This window comes from Diuraphis noxia, unplaced genomic scaffold (assembly GCF_037042655.1).
Source record: "Diuraphis noxia isolate RWA-SAM2 unplaced genomic scaffold, SU_Dnox_SAM2 contig0001, whole genome shotgun sequence".
NCBI lineage: Eukaryota > Metazoa > Arthropoda > Insecta > Hemiptera > Aphididae > Diuraphis > Diuraphis noxia.
Window position 1 is genome coordinate 95,334,778 of NW_028301711.1, and position 19,763 is coordinate 95,354,540.

At 27.0% G+C, this 19,763-nt stretch overlaps 1 protein-coding gene and 1 pseudogene across 3 annotated transcripts; one reads left to right on the forward strand and one right to left on the reverse strand.

The window, feature by feature from the left end:
- LOC149062534 (52 kDa repressor of the inhibitor of the protein kinase-like) overlaps positions 1-19,763 on the forward strand; it is a 177,648-nt pseudogene that overhangs the window by 105,037 nt on the left and 52,848 nt on the right.
- Positions 11,405-18,179, reverse strand: LOC107167603 (inhibitor of growth protein 3-like). 3 transcript variants are annotated; one of them, XM_089215929.1, is made up of 10 exons: positions 17,757-18,179; positions 17,501-17,639; positions 17,369-17,440; positions 15,846-15,950; positions 15,622-15,756; positions 15,430-15,507; positions 13,754-13,971; positions 11,964-12,127; positions 11,762-11,891; positions 11,405-11,653 (listed from the first exon to the last, which is right to left on the reverse strand). In XM_089215929.1, exons 2-10 carry the CDS (start codon positions 17,532-17,534, stop codon positions 11,549-11,551), a joined length of 1,041 nt encoding a protein of 346 aa, XP_089072055.1. In that variant the 5' UTR covers positions 17,535-17,639; positions 17,757-18,179; the 3' UTR covers positions 11,405-11,548. The 3 variants fall into 3 exon arrangements, with proteins under 3 accessions (XP_089072055.1, XP_089072053.1, XP_089072054.1); XM_089215927.1 differs by having other exon boundaries at positions 15,622-15,768; positions 15,822-15,950; XM_089215928.1 differs by having other exon boundaries at positions 15,822-15,950; positions 17,757-18,177.

Genomic DNA, 19,763 nt, shown 5'->3' on the forward strand with positions numbered 1-19,763 from the left:
TTAATTTAGTTTAGTTTTAATAGTAGTAATTATAATTTAGTAGTTTAATTTAGTTTTAATATTTACCTATAGTTACAAATTTTATTTTTTTTTTATTTTTTTTTCCCTGCATTTCCACTTATATTTGTCGAGGGATGCTTCATCGCGTGTTAATTTCATTTTGTGACCTCTTACGCATTTCGGTTCAGTGTGTAATGCACTAATGCACCGACACGTTGTAGCATTTCTATTTCCTAATCCGTCATTGCGTATAGACAATTCTTTTAAGTCGTATAAATTTAAGTATGGGATACTCATTATGACTAATAATTACTACAGTACTACAGTAAAATATTAAATTTATAAAATTTATAAAGAAACACTATCAATGGTACACAATAAGTACGATACTGTTCACTCTCTAACCATAATTTAAACATAATTTAACTTTTGTAATCTTATCTAAGTTGTTTTTGCTTAATTCTATCAATCTTGCGAAATGCATTTTTTTTTTTTAGTATACTTGAATTTTAGCACGCAAGCGATTTTTTTTAAACATTGAAACATCTATTTCAACGAGAAGTTTTATTCTTCCAAACGAATGCCTACTATATACATTAAAGTTTAATGCCATGCAAAGGTAGCCACTATATAATAATATTTAATATGTTACTTTAACAGTCGGTTGACAGACCGGTTAGGTTAAGTTAAGGGATAATGGCTGTTAAGTTAGGTTACCCGTCTGCCCGAAGGGCAGGGATGCTCTCTCCTTGCGACCCCGTAGAGGCTAACCCGGTTAGGTTAGCTATTTTAGCCCCGGGAGCCACTATACTTGATAATATTGTTATTTAATTGTTAGTTCTGTTTGAAAAAAAGAAAATATGTTAATAATAAATATCATTAAAATTGTAAGATCTTCGTTTTTTTTTTTTTTAAAGTGCAAAAAAAAATAGGGTGGGGCGGGTATCGACCTCTCGATGCCATGCTAATGTAAATGTGATTTTACCATTGAGCCATTAACGAACACTATTATGCTTTGGCATTACAGGTATTTAAGGGCTATTATATTATGTTAAAACTTCAATTAGTTATAACTACAAAACTAACTTCGTGCGCCAAATTCTGATTTCACTAACGTTTTTTTTTCAGCCAAAAAATTACCAAGTCCACCAAAAAAATTGCAAAAAAAAAGGGTGCCTGATAAAGTAGAAATGTTCCGCTGCACTGAGTAACAATGGTAGTTAATTAGATTTTAAGGTCTGGTTTGGCTGTTGCGACCGATTGCAGCAGTCGCCACGTGCAGCTGGTGCAGCGACGGTCGCGCGTACTAGAGATGGTTTGTTTTCTGCAGTCCACTGTTTGCAGCCAGTTAAATGTTCTAGTAAATTCTAGTGTTCAACCGAACGTCGATCATGGATGACGATATTTTCGACTCAATCGTGCACATCATCGAAGAGAAGGAACGAGATGAAGAGATAATTCGTCCGATGATCTCAAACAAAAAGAAGAAGAAAACACACGACATGTTTACGGCTCGACGCACAGAAGGTGCTTTTGAAAATCTTATAACCAGGCACCTCATAGACGATGAAACCAAATTTCAAGCTTATTTCAGACTCACAAGAGAGCAATTTGATTTTGTATTATCTGCTATTTCTAAAGACATTGCAACAGTTCCAACAAATATAATTAAATTTCCCATTTCACCGAAAGAAAAACTGGCTGTAATTTTAAGGTATATGATTTACTAATTAAAATTAAAAAGGTATACATCTAGTTTAGCCCTCCCCCTTCGAGTTCATAAGTGCTGACAGTGCGCGACAAAAATGCATTTTTCTATATTTTTACCATAGAATTTCGAAAATAAAATCAAAATTTTGATTTTTGTAAAGATATGATACTTTTATCTTGGACATAATATCTCATAAACTTATGATTTCCGATAATTTTTTTTGTAACATCATGTTTAAAACGTTGAAATACATAATTTTTCGAAAAACAAAAATTTAAAGGGGTGCTAAACAAGATTTTTTTCCAGGTGGAGTTTTTGAACTTAAACTAAACTTAAGAATCGTTTTCTATTGGTATTTAATTTATTCTATCTATGATCATTGAACATGATTTTTTTTTGATTTTGTTGAACTTGTTATTTTTAAATGTATTAAAATAATTAAATTTACTAAACTGTTAATGGTAAATTTTTTAAAGTATGGACTCATAATAGAAAAGGTACAGTTAGTGACAGTAATAAACTGTTAAATTTATGTTAATTTATTAAGGAAAATAATATCAATATTAAATATTATTATTTATTTATATATACTATATATATATATATATATATATTATATATTAATATTATATATTAATATTGTCAGTTTTTTTATGGGTGGGTGGTTGGTTAACATCAATGTTTGCCCTTGTGAAGAAAATGTTCGTGACGCCACTGTGTACGGAAGGCTTGCATTTTGGCGTTCGAAAGTGTTGACTCAGGGTAAAACGAGTGTGTGACCATTTCGGTTCTCACGATGGTCTACGTGACCGAAATGGCTGGATCAGCACATACCGAAAGGCCTCAGACGGATCGTTGTGAGTTTAGCTTTACTTAACTTAATTTGAGTTTTTTCATTAACTTTCCCTCCTATGGCGGTTGCTGATCCAACTTTTTGCAGTTGGTGAGCTAATTTACACATAAATAAACACTAGAGGAAACAACCAAAAGAAAAATAATATTTTTAAAATTTTTTATACTTATGTGTTATTATTAGGGCTTGGATTTTAATGCCCTAAAATTTTTTTTTAAAATGCTTTTATGACTTAGAAACTCTAAATAATGCCCTAAAAAAATTAACTAGATTAATAAAACGGTGTTTACGACGACAAAACTCGTACTGAACGTCGAACGATATCATCGGACGTCGATTTTACCGATTTAAGATTATTTAACAGGAAATGTGGGTAGTGGTTACTCAAACCTTGTCCAATAATATAATACGAATTATTAGTAGGTACCTATACCTACTTATAATCTGTTATATTTATATAAAAACCATGTCAGTTTAAAAATATTAAAATAAAATTTTAAATTCATACTTGGTTTTCAGAAAACTCAAAAAGTGCTCCAAAAACTCTGAAATGCTTTAACAAATTAAGAAAATGACCCGAAAACTGATAAAATCCCAAAAAATGCGATATAAACTTTCTTATTCTCTTTCATAAGTACATAAAACAAATTTGTGACCAGACGAGCATCACACAGTAAGCTTTGGAAAACAATCCAAAGCACATCGAAATCCCAGCCCTAGTTATTATAATTGTTATTTTTAAATACCTAGTTCCAAATTTTAGCCACCTGCATTATATAATATGCATAGATAAAATATTTAATATAATTTTTCATACGTTTTTAGTTATTGTATAATTAATTATTATTAATTTTAAATATCTATTTCCGAATTTTATAAAGAATAAATAATAGAAAAACGAGAAATATAAGCGGTGAGCGTCAACTAAACCTGAGTGGCGCGAGAATATGCGGGTATGTGGTCGTGAACCAAGCCAGTACCAAAAAAAAATTTATTTATAATAAAATCAGATTATCATCAGATATTATTAAGGTTGATGAGACATGCAAGGTATGTTCCATCCACCACGCTTTAAATGTGTATCATAGTTCCAAATTTAAATAAATCAAGCTATATGGGTAGCCAAGTTTTTTAAAACGTCCCACGTTGTGGTGGTCCTGGATGGATGCCACGTGAGTTAGTGGTGTAGGACGTGGGGTGGACAAAAAAAAAAAAACAGCACAATCGATTCGTGGTATTATGGTTTTTATTTGTGGCAATACAATCGCCAGAAAATGGTGAGCACGAAACAAATTGTAAACGACAAGAAAACACAGAAAAAGAATGTCCACTCGAGGTTGTGTCGGGTTCGGTAGAGTGTGGAGCGTGTGTCGTTCTGTGTGAAAACTAAACTAGGTAGATTAACGACCGGTTCAGTCTCGGCGGCTAGACCGCTCCAGATGCGCTTATCGAGCGCCAGTGTCGTCCGTCGACGATTGCGGTTGAAAAGAGAAGTAATTTCGCGGATTACTGCGCAAACGCCGTGGGCCGTTTGAATTCAAATGGATATTACGCGGGACCGCGTCAACTTAGAGGTGCCAACATGGAAAGAAAAGGTATATCTGGCTTATATCCATGATTTTAGATAGATGCCTACCATGGTACCTATAAATAAACAATATGAAAATTAATTTAAAGTCTATGTTAAACACTTAGTTAATTATTACAATTCAAATATATTTTATCAATCGTTTAAACTATCTAATAAATATAATAAACGCGAATCATGTCTGATGTACCATCTGTGTAATATAGTAATATGTATTCATGTTTTATCTTTAACTACTAATATTTTTACAATTCCTCAAAAACCGTGCATTTATAAATAAATAGATTAGTTTTCATAAAACATAATTATTTTTCTATATTTTTTCTCCTATACATAAAAATAATGCAGTTTTTAAAGGTAAGTGAATTCAAAATATTAAACGAAATTAAAAAATTCATATATTTTGTATAAAAAAAAGTACCCGTGTAATAAATCTCTAAAATATATTGTTCAGGAGCGGTAAAACTAAATCCGCTAAGATGTACCAATTTGTACGCTAGTTGAATAATACATTTTTGATTAGCTGAAGCTGAATAATGATATTTATGTATGTTAATATTAAACACGCAGTACCTACACACTTATTGACTTATTATAAACAAGTAAAAATATAAAATAAAAAAAACTTTAAATTTTTATACTAGTATTAATATATTTTTTATTATTATTATTTTCATTGAGTCTTTTGTAAAGTCATTAAGAACTTCATCTGTTGTTAAAATAATTTCACGATGAATATTTAGTAGTGCTGAACTATTTAATCTATTTTCTCCAATAGTATTTCTAAGGTACGTATGTCTTAAGTCTTTTTGATGTAGAAAATGATCTTTCACTGCTTGCTGTAGTTATGGAAAGTGTAGCTAGTATTTGGAGAAGTTTATAAGTAGATGGAAAATGAGTGGGTTACATACTATAAAGTATAAGAGCTTCTAACGAATTTTTTGTTTTGCTGCTCCAACAAGCTTTTGTGTCCATGTCAATACTTCTCTAATTACTGAATTTGAACTACATTGAAGATCTTCACTATACTTTTCTGCCAAACTTTTTTTGTTTTCTACTCTATCTGGCAAATTATTGTTTGATAAGAGACATCAAAAACTGGCAATTAGAGATTTATGTGCATAGTGCATTGAACCAGTGGCGCCGAACCCTGTGTTAAGGTCTGGCCATAGCCCAACATATTTTGAAAATTTAAGATAGGGCCGCTTCATATTGATCATTTTCCTCTCCACGGTATGCTATTTTATCCGATATTAAGATGTTGGGCCTCTTGAAATATTTTGAATCATTTTCAATGATTGAACCTATAATGAAGTTGACTAATAAAATTATCTAAAAAATGGAATAAACAATAATATTTTATAGTAATCGTTTGGACAGATAGTTTTTACATTAAACCAATTTTTTCGAATGTTTGAGGTAAAGTTATTTCAATATCAAATGACATACATTTTTTCCCCTTCCAAAAGGTTAGGTTAGGTTAGGTTAGGTAAAAAAAGTAATTATGAAGTCATGCCAATCAACGACAGTATACTCATAGAATAGAAAATCGTAATTATAATTATAAACATCATGCTATATTTTTTTCATATTATTCAATGACACTGTTTCACTCATTACAAAATAAATCTATTTTGTCATGGTTTTACTTTCGCAGTGAGACGGAGACTATAGTATATGGTATGAAAGAATAATTTATAAAAATAAAAATATATTTTAAACAATATTAGCCGTCGCCATCGTCGTCTCGTCTCAATGCCTCATACATACACGCCATAGACATATGTATATATACAACTCAGGGTAGATGTGAGATCGCTCGGTCGTCGGTGCGATAAGCACGCAGCGATCACCGAATAGCGTCCCACAGCCGTGCATATAAAGTACTAAAATAATAAAAATAATAATAATAATAGTAAAAATCAAAGTATTAAAATCAAACAATAATAAAAAAATTTTAAGGCGAAGGGGTGGTTTAAAACCCTTAAACCCCCCCTGGCTACGCCACTGATTATATTATGTAGGTACCTATATAATATATTAGATCTTTTTATATTATGTATTCCTGAAGGCAAAGCGAACAACATGCTTTTTGTTACTTTTACGTATTATGTTATAATTATTTAAGCAGCTTAGTCATGAGTTACTAAGACTGAGGCCTCCTCTTCCACCCCGTGAAAAATTTCTGGATCCACCTTGCTACCCAAATGATTTAATACGTCAACCCTAATACCTTAAAATTTATTTCATTTCTTATTTTGTTAGTCGTGTACTTACTATTATTATTTTTAATTTTATATAAATTCCATTCATGTTTTTCAGATTCTTTTTTGTTTTTTGTATTTATAATTTTTTCTTACATTTTTCCATTTGCAATTGAAAATTCAAGTTTCAATATTTGTAAGCTACATTTACTTTAAGTACCTGCCTACCTAGAAATAGTTATTAGATGGAATTCATATTAACTACACAACTGAAATAGTAATATTATGTAAAATATGTCTCATTAGGTAGGTTATTGGGTATTATCTAAGCTCCTAATTTTACTAAATAAAAAAATGTATTACCAAATAATTTATATTTTCATTTTTCATTTTAATTTATGCAAAGCATTAATTTTAAATATTGCAACTTAGTGCATAAGATAAATAAACCTAGTTCTAATAGGTTCCTAGCAGTACCCCGATAAGGATAATACCAATTAATACCCTATTCCCATAGACTAATTTACTAATACCCACACCTAAATATATATAGATATACCTAAATTATTTAAAAAACTAACAGTAAGTTTTGTAAGGAGAATTTATTTAAGACATAAAATAGGTATAGGTATTATCGATTCTTACCAATATTCTTACATATTACACACCTACTCTAAAGATACAAATGTAATTATCTGTTTCAAACGCAGAGTTTTGAAAATATTCAACGACCAATCACTCATGCAACTAAATTACTTATTAAACAATACTATAGCTCCAATCCTGAAAAAGAACCTGATTGTGCTGAACATTGTTTACCTGGTAAGTTAATGTTTTACCATAGGTAATAGAAATTGATTTCACTATTTTTAAATTGAAGTTTAAATGAACATTAGGTAATTTAATCACATGTTATCTTTGATTTTAGAATGTCCTCAAATGAATGCAAAACCAATCGAATGTCATACTTCAAACGAAATGTGTGAAGAGAAATGTAATGGATATAACAAGTATTCGTTTCATGACTTTTTGATTCAGGCTGTTGCCCATATAGAAACACAGCCTTCTAATAAGGAGTACTTTGAACCAAAAGGATCACTCGATAAACAAATTAAAATGGAAAATAAAACAAAATAATTGAGTTATACTATGCTAATAAACAAGAAAAATGTATTGTGTATAATGTTATTAAATATTAATACCTATATTTTAAATTATATAAGATTTTAAAATAAATTAACTGATAATAATATATAAATACCTACTTAATACAGCAAGAAACTGCTTGAAGTATATGTGTGTTATCATAGGTGCTAAATTACAAAGTAAATTTTATTGAAAAACTACACTCATAAACAAACACGTAACTACTAAACTAATGACAAGGGATTTCAGTTCCGTAAATAATATAAACTTATTTTATTTTAAAATTATTTATAATTGTATTTACAAAATCAAAATTAAACAGAACAATTTCTCTTTTGAATGATTTATGTGAAAATTTTAAGTCTTATTTCCTTATGAATTTAATAATGAATTATAATTAGACTATATAGAAGTTTAAATTTATCAGTTAGACTATAAATTCAATATTATCGACTAATAATTTATGCATAAAAATATCCCCAAAAAAAAAAATAAATAGTTTTATCACCCATGCAAATAACGATAGTAATTTACAATAGAAAAAAAAATGTAAATATAATTTTTAGATATTTTAGTTTCATTAGGACAAGTATAAAAATAAAATAAATTTTAAAATGTTTGAGATTATGATTAATATTGCTGCAATGTGGTCGGGGGACCTTGTTATGATATTAGCTATCCAGGGAACGTTTTCTTTTCCTTATGGATAAGTTTTCCGTAGCTGGGGATTAGAGCACTGTGTATGAAGTATTTCATCAATAATAAGATACGTTTAGTTTATAGATCAATATTAATATTATTGTATTAAAAATTACTAAAAAAAATACTTTACTAATGTAGATGGCTGTTAATAAGTGTATTTGGTGAGATCGCTCCTGTTGATGGTGACTGTCGAACTAACTGCTGTGTGTCATTTTAATAATAAGTAATTATGTGCATGGGTAGAAAAGTGTTGAATGTGTATATTATGTATTAGTCAATCATATAGTGTGTGTTAAGTGTGAGTATAATATATATACTATACATATTATATAAGGTGTAACGAATGTTACATTGTCAAAACTTAAACTATAAATACTTATTAAAAAACATAGTTTAGGTATGTACCTTTAATATTTTCAAATGCTTTACAATAATTTATAAGGATTATTTTGTTTTATGACCCAACAAAACAGCAAAAGAATTGACTTTTATAGAAAACATTAAAAAACATTTTAATGTCTAAATAGCTCAAAATAAGTCAAAATATTTTGAAAATGTTATCATGTACCTACAGTAAATTATAAAATCAAAAACATTTGTCGTATGCGCCACGCAAAGGCTTGACGTAGGTATATAACAGATATATTTCGGTTTCCTATTCTCTAACCGTTGAATGAGTAAATTATCGACACCTGTTGTTTGAGTTTTATTTAAGTTCACCTTTTGGTGACCACGATAACGAGGGCTGCGCAAAATGATAATTAAATAGAAGTCCAACAGGATTTACACTACACAACTTTAATGTTACTTTACTCCCGAACAACTGACCACGATAACGAGTACTGGATGTTCGAGGGTGAGATATCTTAAATCTAGACAAAGTTTTACTCTTTCTCGACTGACCACGATAACGAGTGCTGGACTAGAAAATAGGTACTACAGTGTCTTACTACCTGTTTTTTAAAGTGTTATTCACCACAACGTCTCCGTGTCCACCCGTAAGATAAAATATTCTAAAAAAGGAGTAAAGAAAAACAGTGACACTTGGTTTTAAAAAAAAAAGGAATTAAATATAATAAAATATATCAAAAAACAAAATAACCAAAAGAAACTTAAAAATACTGCTCGTTAACTACGACAATAAGCCAAACAAAGAAACAGCCCCGCTCTCGCCGCAGACGTCGCCTTATGTAGTGATTGCAATTTTGATGACTAGGCTTGATTGACTTCTGCTTCGTATGTTATTTTAATATTTTATAATTCCGTTATATATACAACACATATTTGAACATTTCAAGTATTTACTATTGTTGTATATATGACGAAATTATAAATATTAAAATAATATACGAAGCAGAAGTCTGTAATCAAGCCGAGTCATCAAAATTGCTACCACTACCTACATAAGGCGACGTCTGTGGCGGGAACGAGACTTTTTGTTTTGTTTCGCTTATTGTCGTAGTTAACGAGCAGTATTTTTAAGTTTCATTTGATTATTTTGTTTTTTTGATATATTTTATTATATTTAATTCCTTTTTTTTTAAAAACCAAGAGTCACTGTTTTTCTTTACTCCTTTTTTAGAATATTTTATCTTACGAGTGAACACGAGACGTTGTGGTGAATAACACTTTTAAAAACAGGTAGTAAGACACTGTAGTACTTATTTTCTCGTCCAGCACTCGTTATCGTGGTCAGTCGAGAAAGAGTAAAACTTTGTCTGGGTTTAAGATATCTCACCCTCGAACATTCAGTACTCGTTATCGTGGGCAGTTGTTCGGGAGTAAAGTAAATCCTGTTGGACTTCTATTTAATTATCTTTTGCGCAGCACTCGTTATCGTGGTCACCAAAAGAACTTAAATAAAACTCATACAGCAGGTGTCGATAATTTACCTGTTCGAAGGTTAGAGAATTGGAAACCGAAAATATATCTGTTATATACGTCAAGCCTTTGCGTGGCGTATACGACACTGTAATTTGTTTTTGAAAAAATAAGGAATGAGTTAATATATGAGTTAATTTAATTTCAAGTGCTAATTAATAACAATGTATTTTACTTTCCGATACCTTTTTTAGTTTATTGGTAGAAATGGGCAATGGGAATTTCGTATATTAGATTTTAAAATCTTAGATATAAATAAAAAAACTCGTGTGAATCACTAACTTAAAATAAATTTGCAAATTGTCTTGATTTTGGTGATCTTTGTTAAAACTCTAAGTTTGCTCATAAAAAAATATTGAGAATTTATTATTGACTTTTTTTTTTAAATTTCACTGACAAAACTTGGGTGGAACCGTTTATTAAATGTTCGACTTTTTTGATCGAGTGAAATTTTTTTATTAGCAATATAAAACTAACAAAAATCGAAAATTGTATCATGTATATAAATATTTCGAAAAGGTGATATATGTAGGTACGGTTATATTTTATAGTTACTCCAAAAATCAAAATCGAAAACTGGTTTTGATTATAAATCTCCGTTTTTTTTAATTTCTTTTTTTTTCGACAAAATTGAAAGCTATTTCGAAATCTTTACTTTTGATTCTCCAAAGTACCAAATAGATTCATTTTTCTACCAGAAAAGTTGCTAAAGGAAAAAAATATAGAAAGCATTTTTAATGCTTCAAAAGTTGTTAAGTTATTACGCAAAAAAAAAAAAAAATAATTACACATCTTCATTGTAAAATCCATATATTCATCGCACAAAATCTAAATTATTTATAAAGTTATAACCTATAAAATATGACTTACTTATATATATTATATTATGTACTATTAATATAAACACCCTAATTGACTAAAAACATTGTTTATTTAGGGCAGTTCCTAGAATGTTTGGTTAAAGTTAATAAACACTTAACCGGACATTGTAAGAATAGCCCTTAGTGATTTGTTACTAAATTGATTTATTTATTTATTCGTATGGCAACTAGATTGATGACCATTAATCAAGGATAAATTTAATTTTCATTCTAACCCATGTTCTGTGTTATGATTTTGTGTTTTTTGGTCACCTTCAACAAAGTTGATTGATCTTGACTGTGCGGTAGGTATATTAAATACTTCTTGGACTAAAATAACTATTCTTAAATTATAAATTAACTCTTAATTAAATAATATTACATGGTCAATTTTTTGTAAAAAGTTGTAAAAATTATGAACAACCAAATTCAATTTCAGAAATGTATATTTTGCTTTTAGTCAAATATCTCTACAATCAAGAATGGGAACAATAATTACATTAAAAAATATTAATATAAACAAACATAATATGTTAATTAATTAGTACGGCAATGAACTTGTCGTAGAACATAATATACCAATTATATGATTGTGCACAATATTCATCTTTTTTTCTTGAGTTTAATGACACACTTAGGGCAATACCACTTTCCATGTGGTGATCTTGTAATACCAACACATTCATAATGAAACCATTCAATTGGGCACTAGAAAAAAAGGTAGGAATCATTTAAAATATGAAACATATTTAAAATTGGTTTATCACTGGTTATAAATTAAATTTATTTGAATAATGTTTTTAAAATTATTCCTACTTTTTTATTATCACAAGCTACCATTGTACCATAGGCTACTTGATTACATAAACAGTATCGAGGCTCATTAGGATCAATTGATTCTTCTTCGTCAGTAGATATTTCTTTACATATAATTCCTCTTCTAAGCCTAACATTTTTAAAAAGGCTATTGCAATATTATAATTATCAAAGTTATAACTGTCAATACAATTCTGATTACTTTTTTTTTTTGTTTGTTTGGTTATTACTAGATTTAATGAATTCTGGCATTTCTTTATTATTGAAATATGCTTTTGATAAAAATTCTGATTTGTCAGTAATTTGATCGTAATCAATTGCATCAAATGATGCTATTAAACTAGCAGACCTGTGTCGACAAGACATCTGAAACAAATACATCAATTATTTATATTTAAACAATTATTTAGGATGAAAACACAAAATTCTATTAGACAAACTTATCTTTGGAAAATTGTCTCAATTCACTTACCATAGTGAGTATAGCAATGATATATAATCAAATTTTAAGAACAATTATGAGAACTCATATAAGAATTTGCAGTCCAGCATTTTATTTAAAGTAATATGAATAATTTATCATTAAAATTTTAAGACCTAATATTTTTAAAAACCATATTGAAAATCTTAAAATTCACATACACATTAATTATGAAAACCACAAAAGTAGAAAATTACTTTAATATCAATTATCATTTATTTATATAGGTTATTCATTAAAAATTCAAGTTTAGCATAAAAAAATAAACGTACAATAACAAATTTTTTTAAAACAATACAAATTTAAAAATTATAGGTATAACTAGTAGATTATAAGTTTCTTGCATACTATCCAATATACTATGAATATATTATAACTTGGTATACAGTGTGTCCCATAGAGATCTGACATTCTGACAAATGAAATAACTTTTGTTCTAATCAATATTTAAAAAAAATTTCTTTTAAATATAATTCATAGACACTGGCGCTACATTTTTAGAATACATTTTTTAATACTGAAAATAAAAAAACTTAAAAATTGATAAAAAATTTTTTCGGAATATTAGATATAGCCAATTTGTAAATCTAATTTTTAGAAAAATTTATATGGTAAAAACACTTGTTTAAGTCAAATGGCTGATTGTTTACAATTTTTTTAAATATCAATATTTTCGTTAAGTAAATTACGATCTAGTTTATGTTAGAAACCTTGTAATTTCAAATAATAATAAATTTTTTTTTTAAATATTTTATAAGAACATTTTTAAATAAGTGCATGTTAAAATCTAATTATTTTTTTTTATTGTATTTATTTTAATATGATTGTGATGTAAAAACTATAAAATACTATAATTTAAACGAAAATATAGATATTTAAAAAAATTGTAAAAAATCAGCCTTTTGACTTAAATAAGTGTTTTTACCATATAAATTTTTCTGAAAATCTAATTTACAAATTGGCTATATGTATTGAATATTTCAAAAAAAAATTTATCAATTTTTAAGTTTTTTATTTTCAGTATTAAAAAATAAAAAATGTATTCTAAAAATGTAGCGCAAGTGTCTATGGATTATATTTAAAAAAAATTTTTTAAACATATTGATTAGAACAAAAGTGTTTTCATTTGTCAGAATGTCAGATCTCTGTGGGACACCCTGTATATATAAAAAAAAAAATAAAGAAAAGTGCCATGGTACATACCATTCCTTAATAATACTATTACCTTAACATTTTCTATAGACGTAAAATACATTTTTAATAAAAAATCTGCTTTTTAATGTTTTGTAAAATATGAATAAGTTATGAATTATAATTGTATTTTTGAATTTTGTAAAAACAATAACTACCTGCCTATCAACATGAATATATAATTAATTCCTCAACTAAACCAGAATATTTGCTAATAAATGAAAAACAAAATAGATTAAAATTATTTAAAATGATAAACCACTTCTCACTATGCTAAGAATAAATAGTAAACATTTATCTAGAGCAATTTTTAATTATACCTTTTGAGAAGAAACAATAGCTTCAGATACAACTGCTGAAATTGGCGAGCAATCAGCCCCCATAGTAAAAGATAGTGGAAATGGAGCCATTTGAGAATTAACAGGATTAGTATCAGGTTGAAAATATGATACTAATTCTTCACTACTAGATGCATCTGAAGCTACCTCAATAGATTTTTGATTGATACTGCTAACATTATTTAAGACTTCTTCTGTTTCTACAATAACAGAATAAAAGATGTTTATTTAATACTATTTTCTTTTAAATATAGAACTATTCTAAAAGGAACACAGCAAGTATACTAGATAAATTAATGTAATAAATAATAATATAGGTTTATTTACATATCTAATTATTGTATTTTAGTAATAATTATTTTATATTAACCAAAATACTTTATTTAAATAAAAAACTTTCAAGTTGTACACCAACTTTATAACCTAAACAAGTATTTGTGTAATTTATTTAAAAGGTAGTTATTTAGAAAGTAATATGTTTAGGCATTTAGCTATAATTAGTATCTGTAAACAGTGTTATAATAAATAAAACAAAAAACATTTAAAGGGTCTAATTAAATGAAGTTAACTATTTGCAGTATTACATGTTATACTTATTGATTAATAAATACACATAGATATCTTGGAAAGTGAATTTTATATTTATATGTGAAGAAAAAAAATATAAAACAAGTACATATAGACATCAACAAATGATTTAAAATAAGTAATCTGTTCATGTTTGAAATGTGTTAATTCCTATTTATGTGACTAGGATATATAATGAAAAATATAAATAAATTATTTACTAGTAGGCTTCATGTTGGTTATAATGATATGTATTCGGCATAATTATAGCATCAATAGATCAAATGGTATTTTTCAAATAAGATAAAACAGCATAATACTAGTTAGATATTGAGTATATATATTTTTTAATGGACTAAATACTTGTGTTTTTTTTTCACTATATATCATTTGATTATAAGAATATAAACATTTAACAAAAAAATAACAATACAATTAAATACAATAACTTTTTTAGTTATAAATTATACAAGTACATAACCTAATTGTATATGTTTTTTAAATTATATTCTTTGAATTTATAATAATTATATTTTAATGTTATCGAAATTGTGAAGGACTCTTCATTTTCAATATTAGGTACCTAACAAGTAATACTGTTAATTAAATAAGGATTTTCAATGGTATTACATGGATAAGTAAAAAAATTAAACAACAACACAATACATAATATCCATAATTTTCATAAGAGCATAAAAACCACATTACAACAATTAATTCCAATAAAATCACACAATTATTAAATGTGACTGTTTCCATCATATTATTTTTATTGTTAATGATTATCTACTGAATAAAAATAAGATAAAATTCTACATTGCTAAACGATTATATAACTAACTTAAGCAAAATATCACAAATGCATTAATTTACAAATTTTGTAATGAATAAATCAAGATAATAACATACATAAAATTGTATTCAATTTATAAATAGATAAAACATTGTTTTTAAAATAATCCAAATTTTTACACAATAATTGATAAAAAAAATATATATATATATATAAAAAGATTAAATCATTAAATACATGAACTGGCAGAAACATAAATGGTACGTAGCTTGACTTTTCAAATTCATAAATTACCTACCTCCAAAAATATATTTGTTAGTTTCATAGTCATTTTCTTTATGATTAGATGTATTGCTTTGATCTGAATCTAAAATTTCTAAGAATTAAATAAAATTAAAAACTGATTAATTTAGGTAAATAATATAAATCAGATTTTTACAAAATTAATTTGTTATAAACACGATAGAAATGATATTTATTAAGCTTTTACTTTTTTCAATAAGTTCAGTGATTCCACTTTTATCAGCTTCCAATTCAGTTTTAAATCCTTGTAACTCAAGATCCAATCGATTTATGTATTTTGACAAGAGTTTTTGCATATTCTCTGCTATCTGAAGTTTCGAATCTAAAATAACAACTTAATAAAATAAAATAAATAAAATAATCAAAATAAATCGTTAAATAAATTACCAGATAGCTCAAGAGCTTTATCACCTTCTTTCATGATTGTCTTAAAATTATCTTTCAAATCATCTGAATTCATAGTGTCAGCTATTGAAAATAAAGTATCTACATTACTTCTTATATAATTCATTGAATCTGAAATCAAGTATACAATATTAATCGTTACATAGCCAAAGTCCCCTACCTAATTATAGTTCACCGGAACTTGATTGTATTTTTAATAAAACTTTACTTTAATGTTTATAAATTATATTTTACACATTTTAACTCCAGGTTTACAATAACCTATAGCTTAACAAACTAATATTTAAATTCAATATATGCTTTGGTTATAAATTTAATAAAAATTGATAGATATAATACCATATCCATTAAAAATTTAAAAAATAATTTAGAGTCCAAAATGTGGAGATATTACGTGAAAATTTGACATTGTATGAACTGTTAAATTTGTAATTGTTGAATTAAAAGTGTGAATTAGATTTCAATATGTAATTTTATTTGACAAAAATATATTACTAAGCACTATATTTTACTAGTTGTATTACAGTAATAACAATAATTCATGATGTACTTAATTACCAATAATTTAAAATTGTCCTAAGATTAAATAAATCACCGTACATTTAAAAATAAAGTAAAGAAACAAATAAAAAAAAGTTATAAGAACTAATAGATATTAAATTAGATATTTTATTTTGTTAATATTAGATGAATAATACTTAGAGTAAAGTAAATTAAGAGTAAAGCAGTGAAGTTAAATGTCTCTGTAATGCAATTAATATAAAAATTAATTAGTGAAATACATTGAATTTAACATTAGTTACACCAATATTTTCAAACATTAATTTCAATAGGTATGTAAAAACAGTAAAATGTTTGGTAAGCATTAATAAATTGTGTAAGGTATTAAGTAGATACATTTTAAATGAATGATTCCATAATACATTGGTACCTATTTATTTTTAAGTATAAAGTGTGCAACTATTTTACAATAGTAATTTTAACAAATTATAAAAATTACCTACAACTGAATAACATGTAATGATAAATACAATACAAAACATTAAAATTTAGTTGGGTTATTATACCTTTACAAAATATTGTATGTTATATTTAATCAAATCTATCATAAAGTACAGTCAATTTATTTGTTTTGATACTGTCAATATGTACCTACCATATTTACTGATACAACACAAAAAGCAGTTGCTCATTTTTAACAATAAAAAATGAAAATGATGATGATTTAATTAAGAAATGTATGTTCTAAGTATAAACATTCATATTAATCTGATTCACCAGTTGCATAGAAAAGCCTCTTACTACAGCTGAGCAGAAAAGGATGATTTTCCACAATTTCAATGAAGGCATTAAAAATTTTACTCTAATTGCGGGTGAAAAAGAATATATAAAACAGTAACGCACAGTGAAAATTAATATTTATTAATGACAGTGAAAACTGAAACTATAATCTCCTTTAATTTAATAATTTGTCAATGAAAGTCAAATAAATTGTTGAATAAATAATGATAAAATAAATAACTACATACTTTCTACTTGCAAGTCCAGTTTCGTGATTTCAGCTGTGCGATTTTTCATCTCTTGCGGTAAAAGTTCTAGTTCTTGAACAAAAAATTATTACGTTGCACACACTCGTTTTCGATATGAAATCAATAACTTACTTTCCAGAAAATCTTCCAAATAGAACATGGTCATAATGTAAGTCACAAGAAATAACCACTGAGCACTGTTACCGATATTATTATTTACCTAATTTGAACTCAATAAAAACGAGATTGTATCATCAATACGGTTAACGGACTGAAAAAAAAACAAAAAACGTGATTTAATGGTTCAGAAAATTAGAAGTGATAGGTACTATTATAATACTACTATAGTGATAGGTTTTAGTAAAACGGTAAGTAGCCAAATACATACCTACTGATTATTAATCAGTTTTTGTATTATTGATACGAATTCGCAATAATAATATTATGTTTGGTAAGTGAATATAATAATAAACCGTTTTAAAATATTGTCAGCCACACATTAATATTGCGTAGTGCTTCATAATATAGTATTATAACGAACTTAATTACCGATAAAGTACATAACCTTTTACGTATCTTTTACAATATTTTTATTGTCTTGACGTCTTGTATTGTATTATCGTGATTCGTGAACTTAGCCAGTCAGACAGCAGCTGCAGCCACTTTTAATTATTATCGAATTGCCTTATCATTAGACAGCCAACCAAATGAAAAATTAAAATTAATACCTACATTGTTTTAATACGATATTTTTTACACGATGACATAATGTACAATAATTATTATTGTTTTTATGAGTGATGTCAATCATCAATTGTATTATTAAATAAAACAGTTCTATGTAGGTATTGTTTTTCGAAATCATTAATCCGACTATCGTTTGCACAAATTACAAATATGTTAAGCGCCTAATCATAAAATGTGTGCTTAAAAATTTCTGCTGGAGTTAGGTTAAAGAAACAAACCCAGTTTGCATACAATTTTTTTTCTGAATATTATGTGGCCGTAACTAACTATAGATGAAGACTTTTTGTTAAAACGAAAATGTTAAACAACAAATAGATAATGAATAAAAGTTATTTAAAAATTATTTACGGGCCGCATTCATTTTTTATAACAATCCTGATTTAGAAGACTTTATGCATCCACTAAATAACTTTCAAACACTGGAATTTTATGTTCTTACCTAATCTTTATTTCAAAATAAGAATTTGATGCTATTTGGAAACTCAACCGTAATGCATTTTAGTTCAGTAATGTGTCTAAAGTCTAAACGTAAATCACGCATTTTTAAATTTTAAATATTATATTTATTATATAATTTAATATATGTTGAAAACATACTCGTAGGTAAATAAATTAACTGTTGTAAACAGGTACGTACTTTCATTATATTCACGATGTTTTGGCTTATTGTTAACAGTTCAAATGAAACTAAACTTGTTTGTGAATATATAATTAAATTAATCTAAAATAATATTTAGTCTTATTTAAGAAATTACTAATAGGTTAATTACAATTGGGATTCAAATGGTATACCTAATTGTTGTAAACACTTTAATTATTCATAGGTTTATCTATATTCATGCACATTATAGTCTACAGTTATAATCACCAACTCGCTACAAATACTCTAATTGAATTTTATTTTTGTGTGTTTAAATTTACAAATAACATTGTAAAAAGCAATGTAAAAATACTTGGTATATTAGAACAATCATATTAATAAATTAAAAAATATACATACAAATTACGTGCGAGGCATGAATACAGTTTATATTGTCTACAGCACCTACGACCTACTTTTAGATTCTGAACGAAGTGATGAATGTATTGATTTTACAATGATGTGTGTTTTTTTTTTGTGTGTCTGTGTACAGCATAACTAGTCGAAATAATGCTTCAATTTCAAGCTTTGGGGGTAGTTTCCGATGTAAAAGTGAATATCCTTGGTGCATTATAGAGGTCAAAAGTAAACATTTTCCAACAGTTTTCAAAAAAATCGAGAAAAACAAAAAAAAAAATGACAGAAAAACGGGAATTTTTATGCAAAACCAGTTTTCGACCAAATCGAATTTTTAATATGGAAAAACAAAAAAAAAAGCGGGTAAGTCGTGGATGTCGCTCTGCTGTACAGTAGGTTACTGTAATGAATGGGATTAAATTTGAATGCAATGATAGGTATCATTCTATACGAAAAACGATTCTGAACGGAGATGATTTGTCAGTCTAGGATATATTATATTTAAATATTGTCATATATTCTATTTTGAAACAAATATTTTATTTTTCAATTAAGACGCATTTTGCATAAGGCATGGTAAATCAATTAGTGAAGTTATCATGTAGTTATCATAATTCATAATACCTTATATTATATACGAATACCTGGTTT

Coding starts and splice junctions, on each gene's coding strand:
- LOC107167603 (XM_089215927.1), bottom strand. CDS start 17,534: ATGACCATGTTCTATTTGGAAGATTTTCTGGAAA. Junction 17,441..17,500: donor TTTGGAAGATTTTCTGGAAA/GTAAGTTATTGA, acceptor TTTTTGTTCAAG/AACTAGAACTTTTACCGCAA. Junction 15,951..17,368: donor ACTGGACTTGCAAGTAGAAA/GTATGTAGTTAT, acceptor ACTTGATTTCAG/ATTCAATGAATTATATAAGA.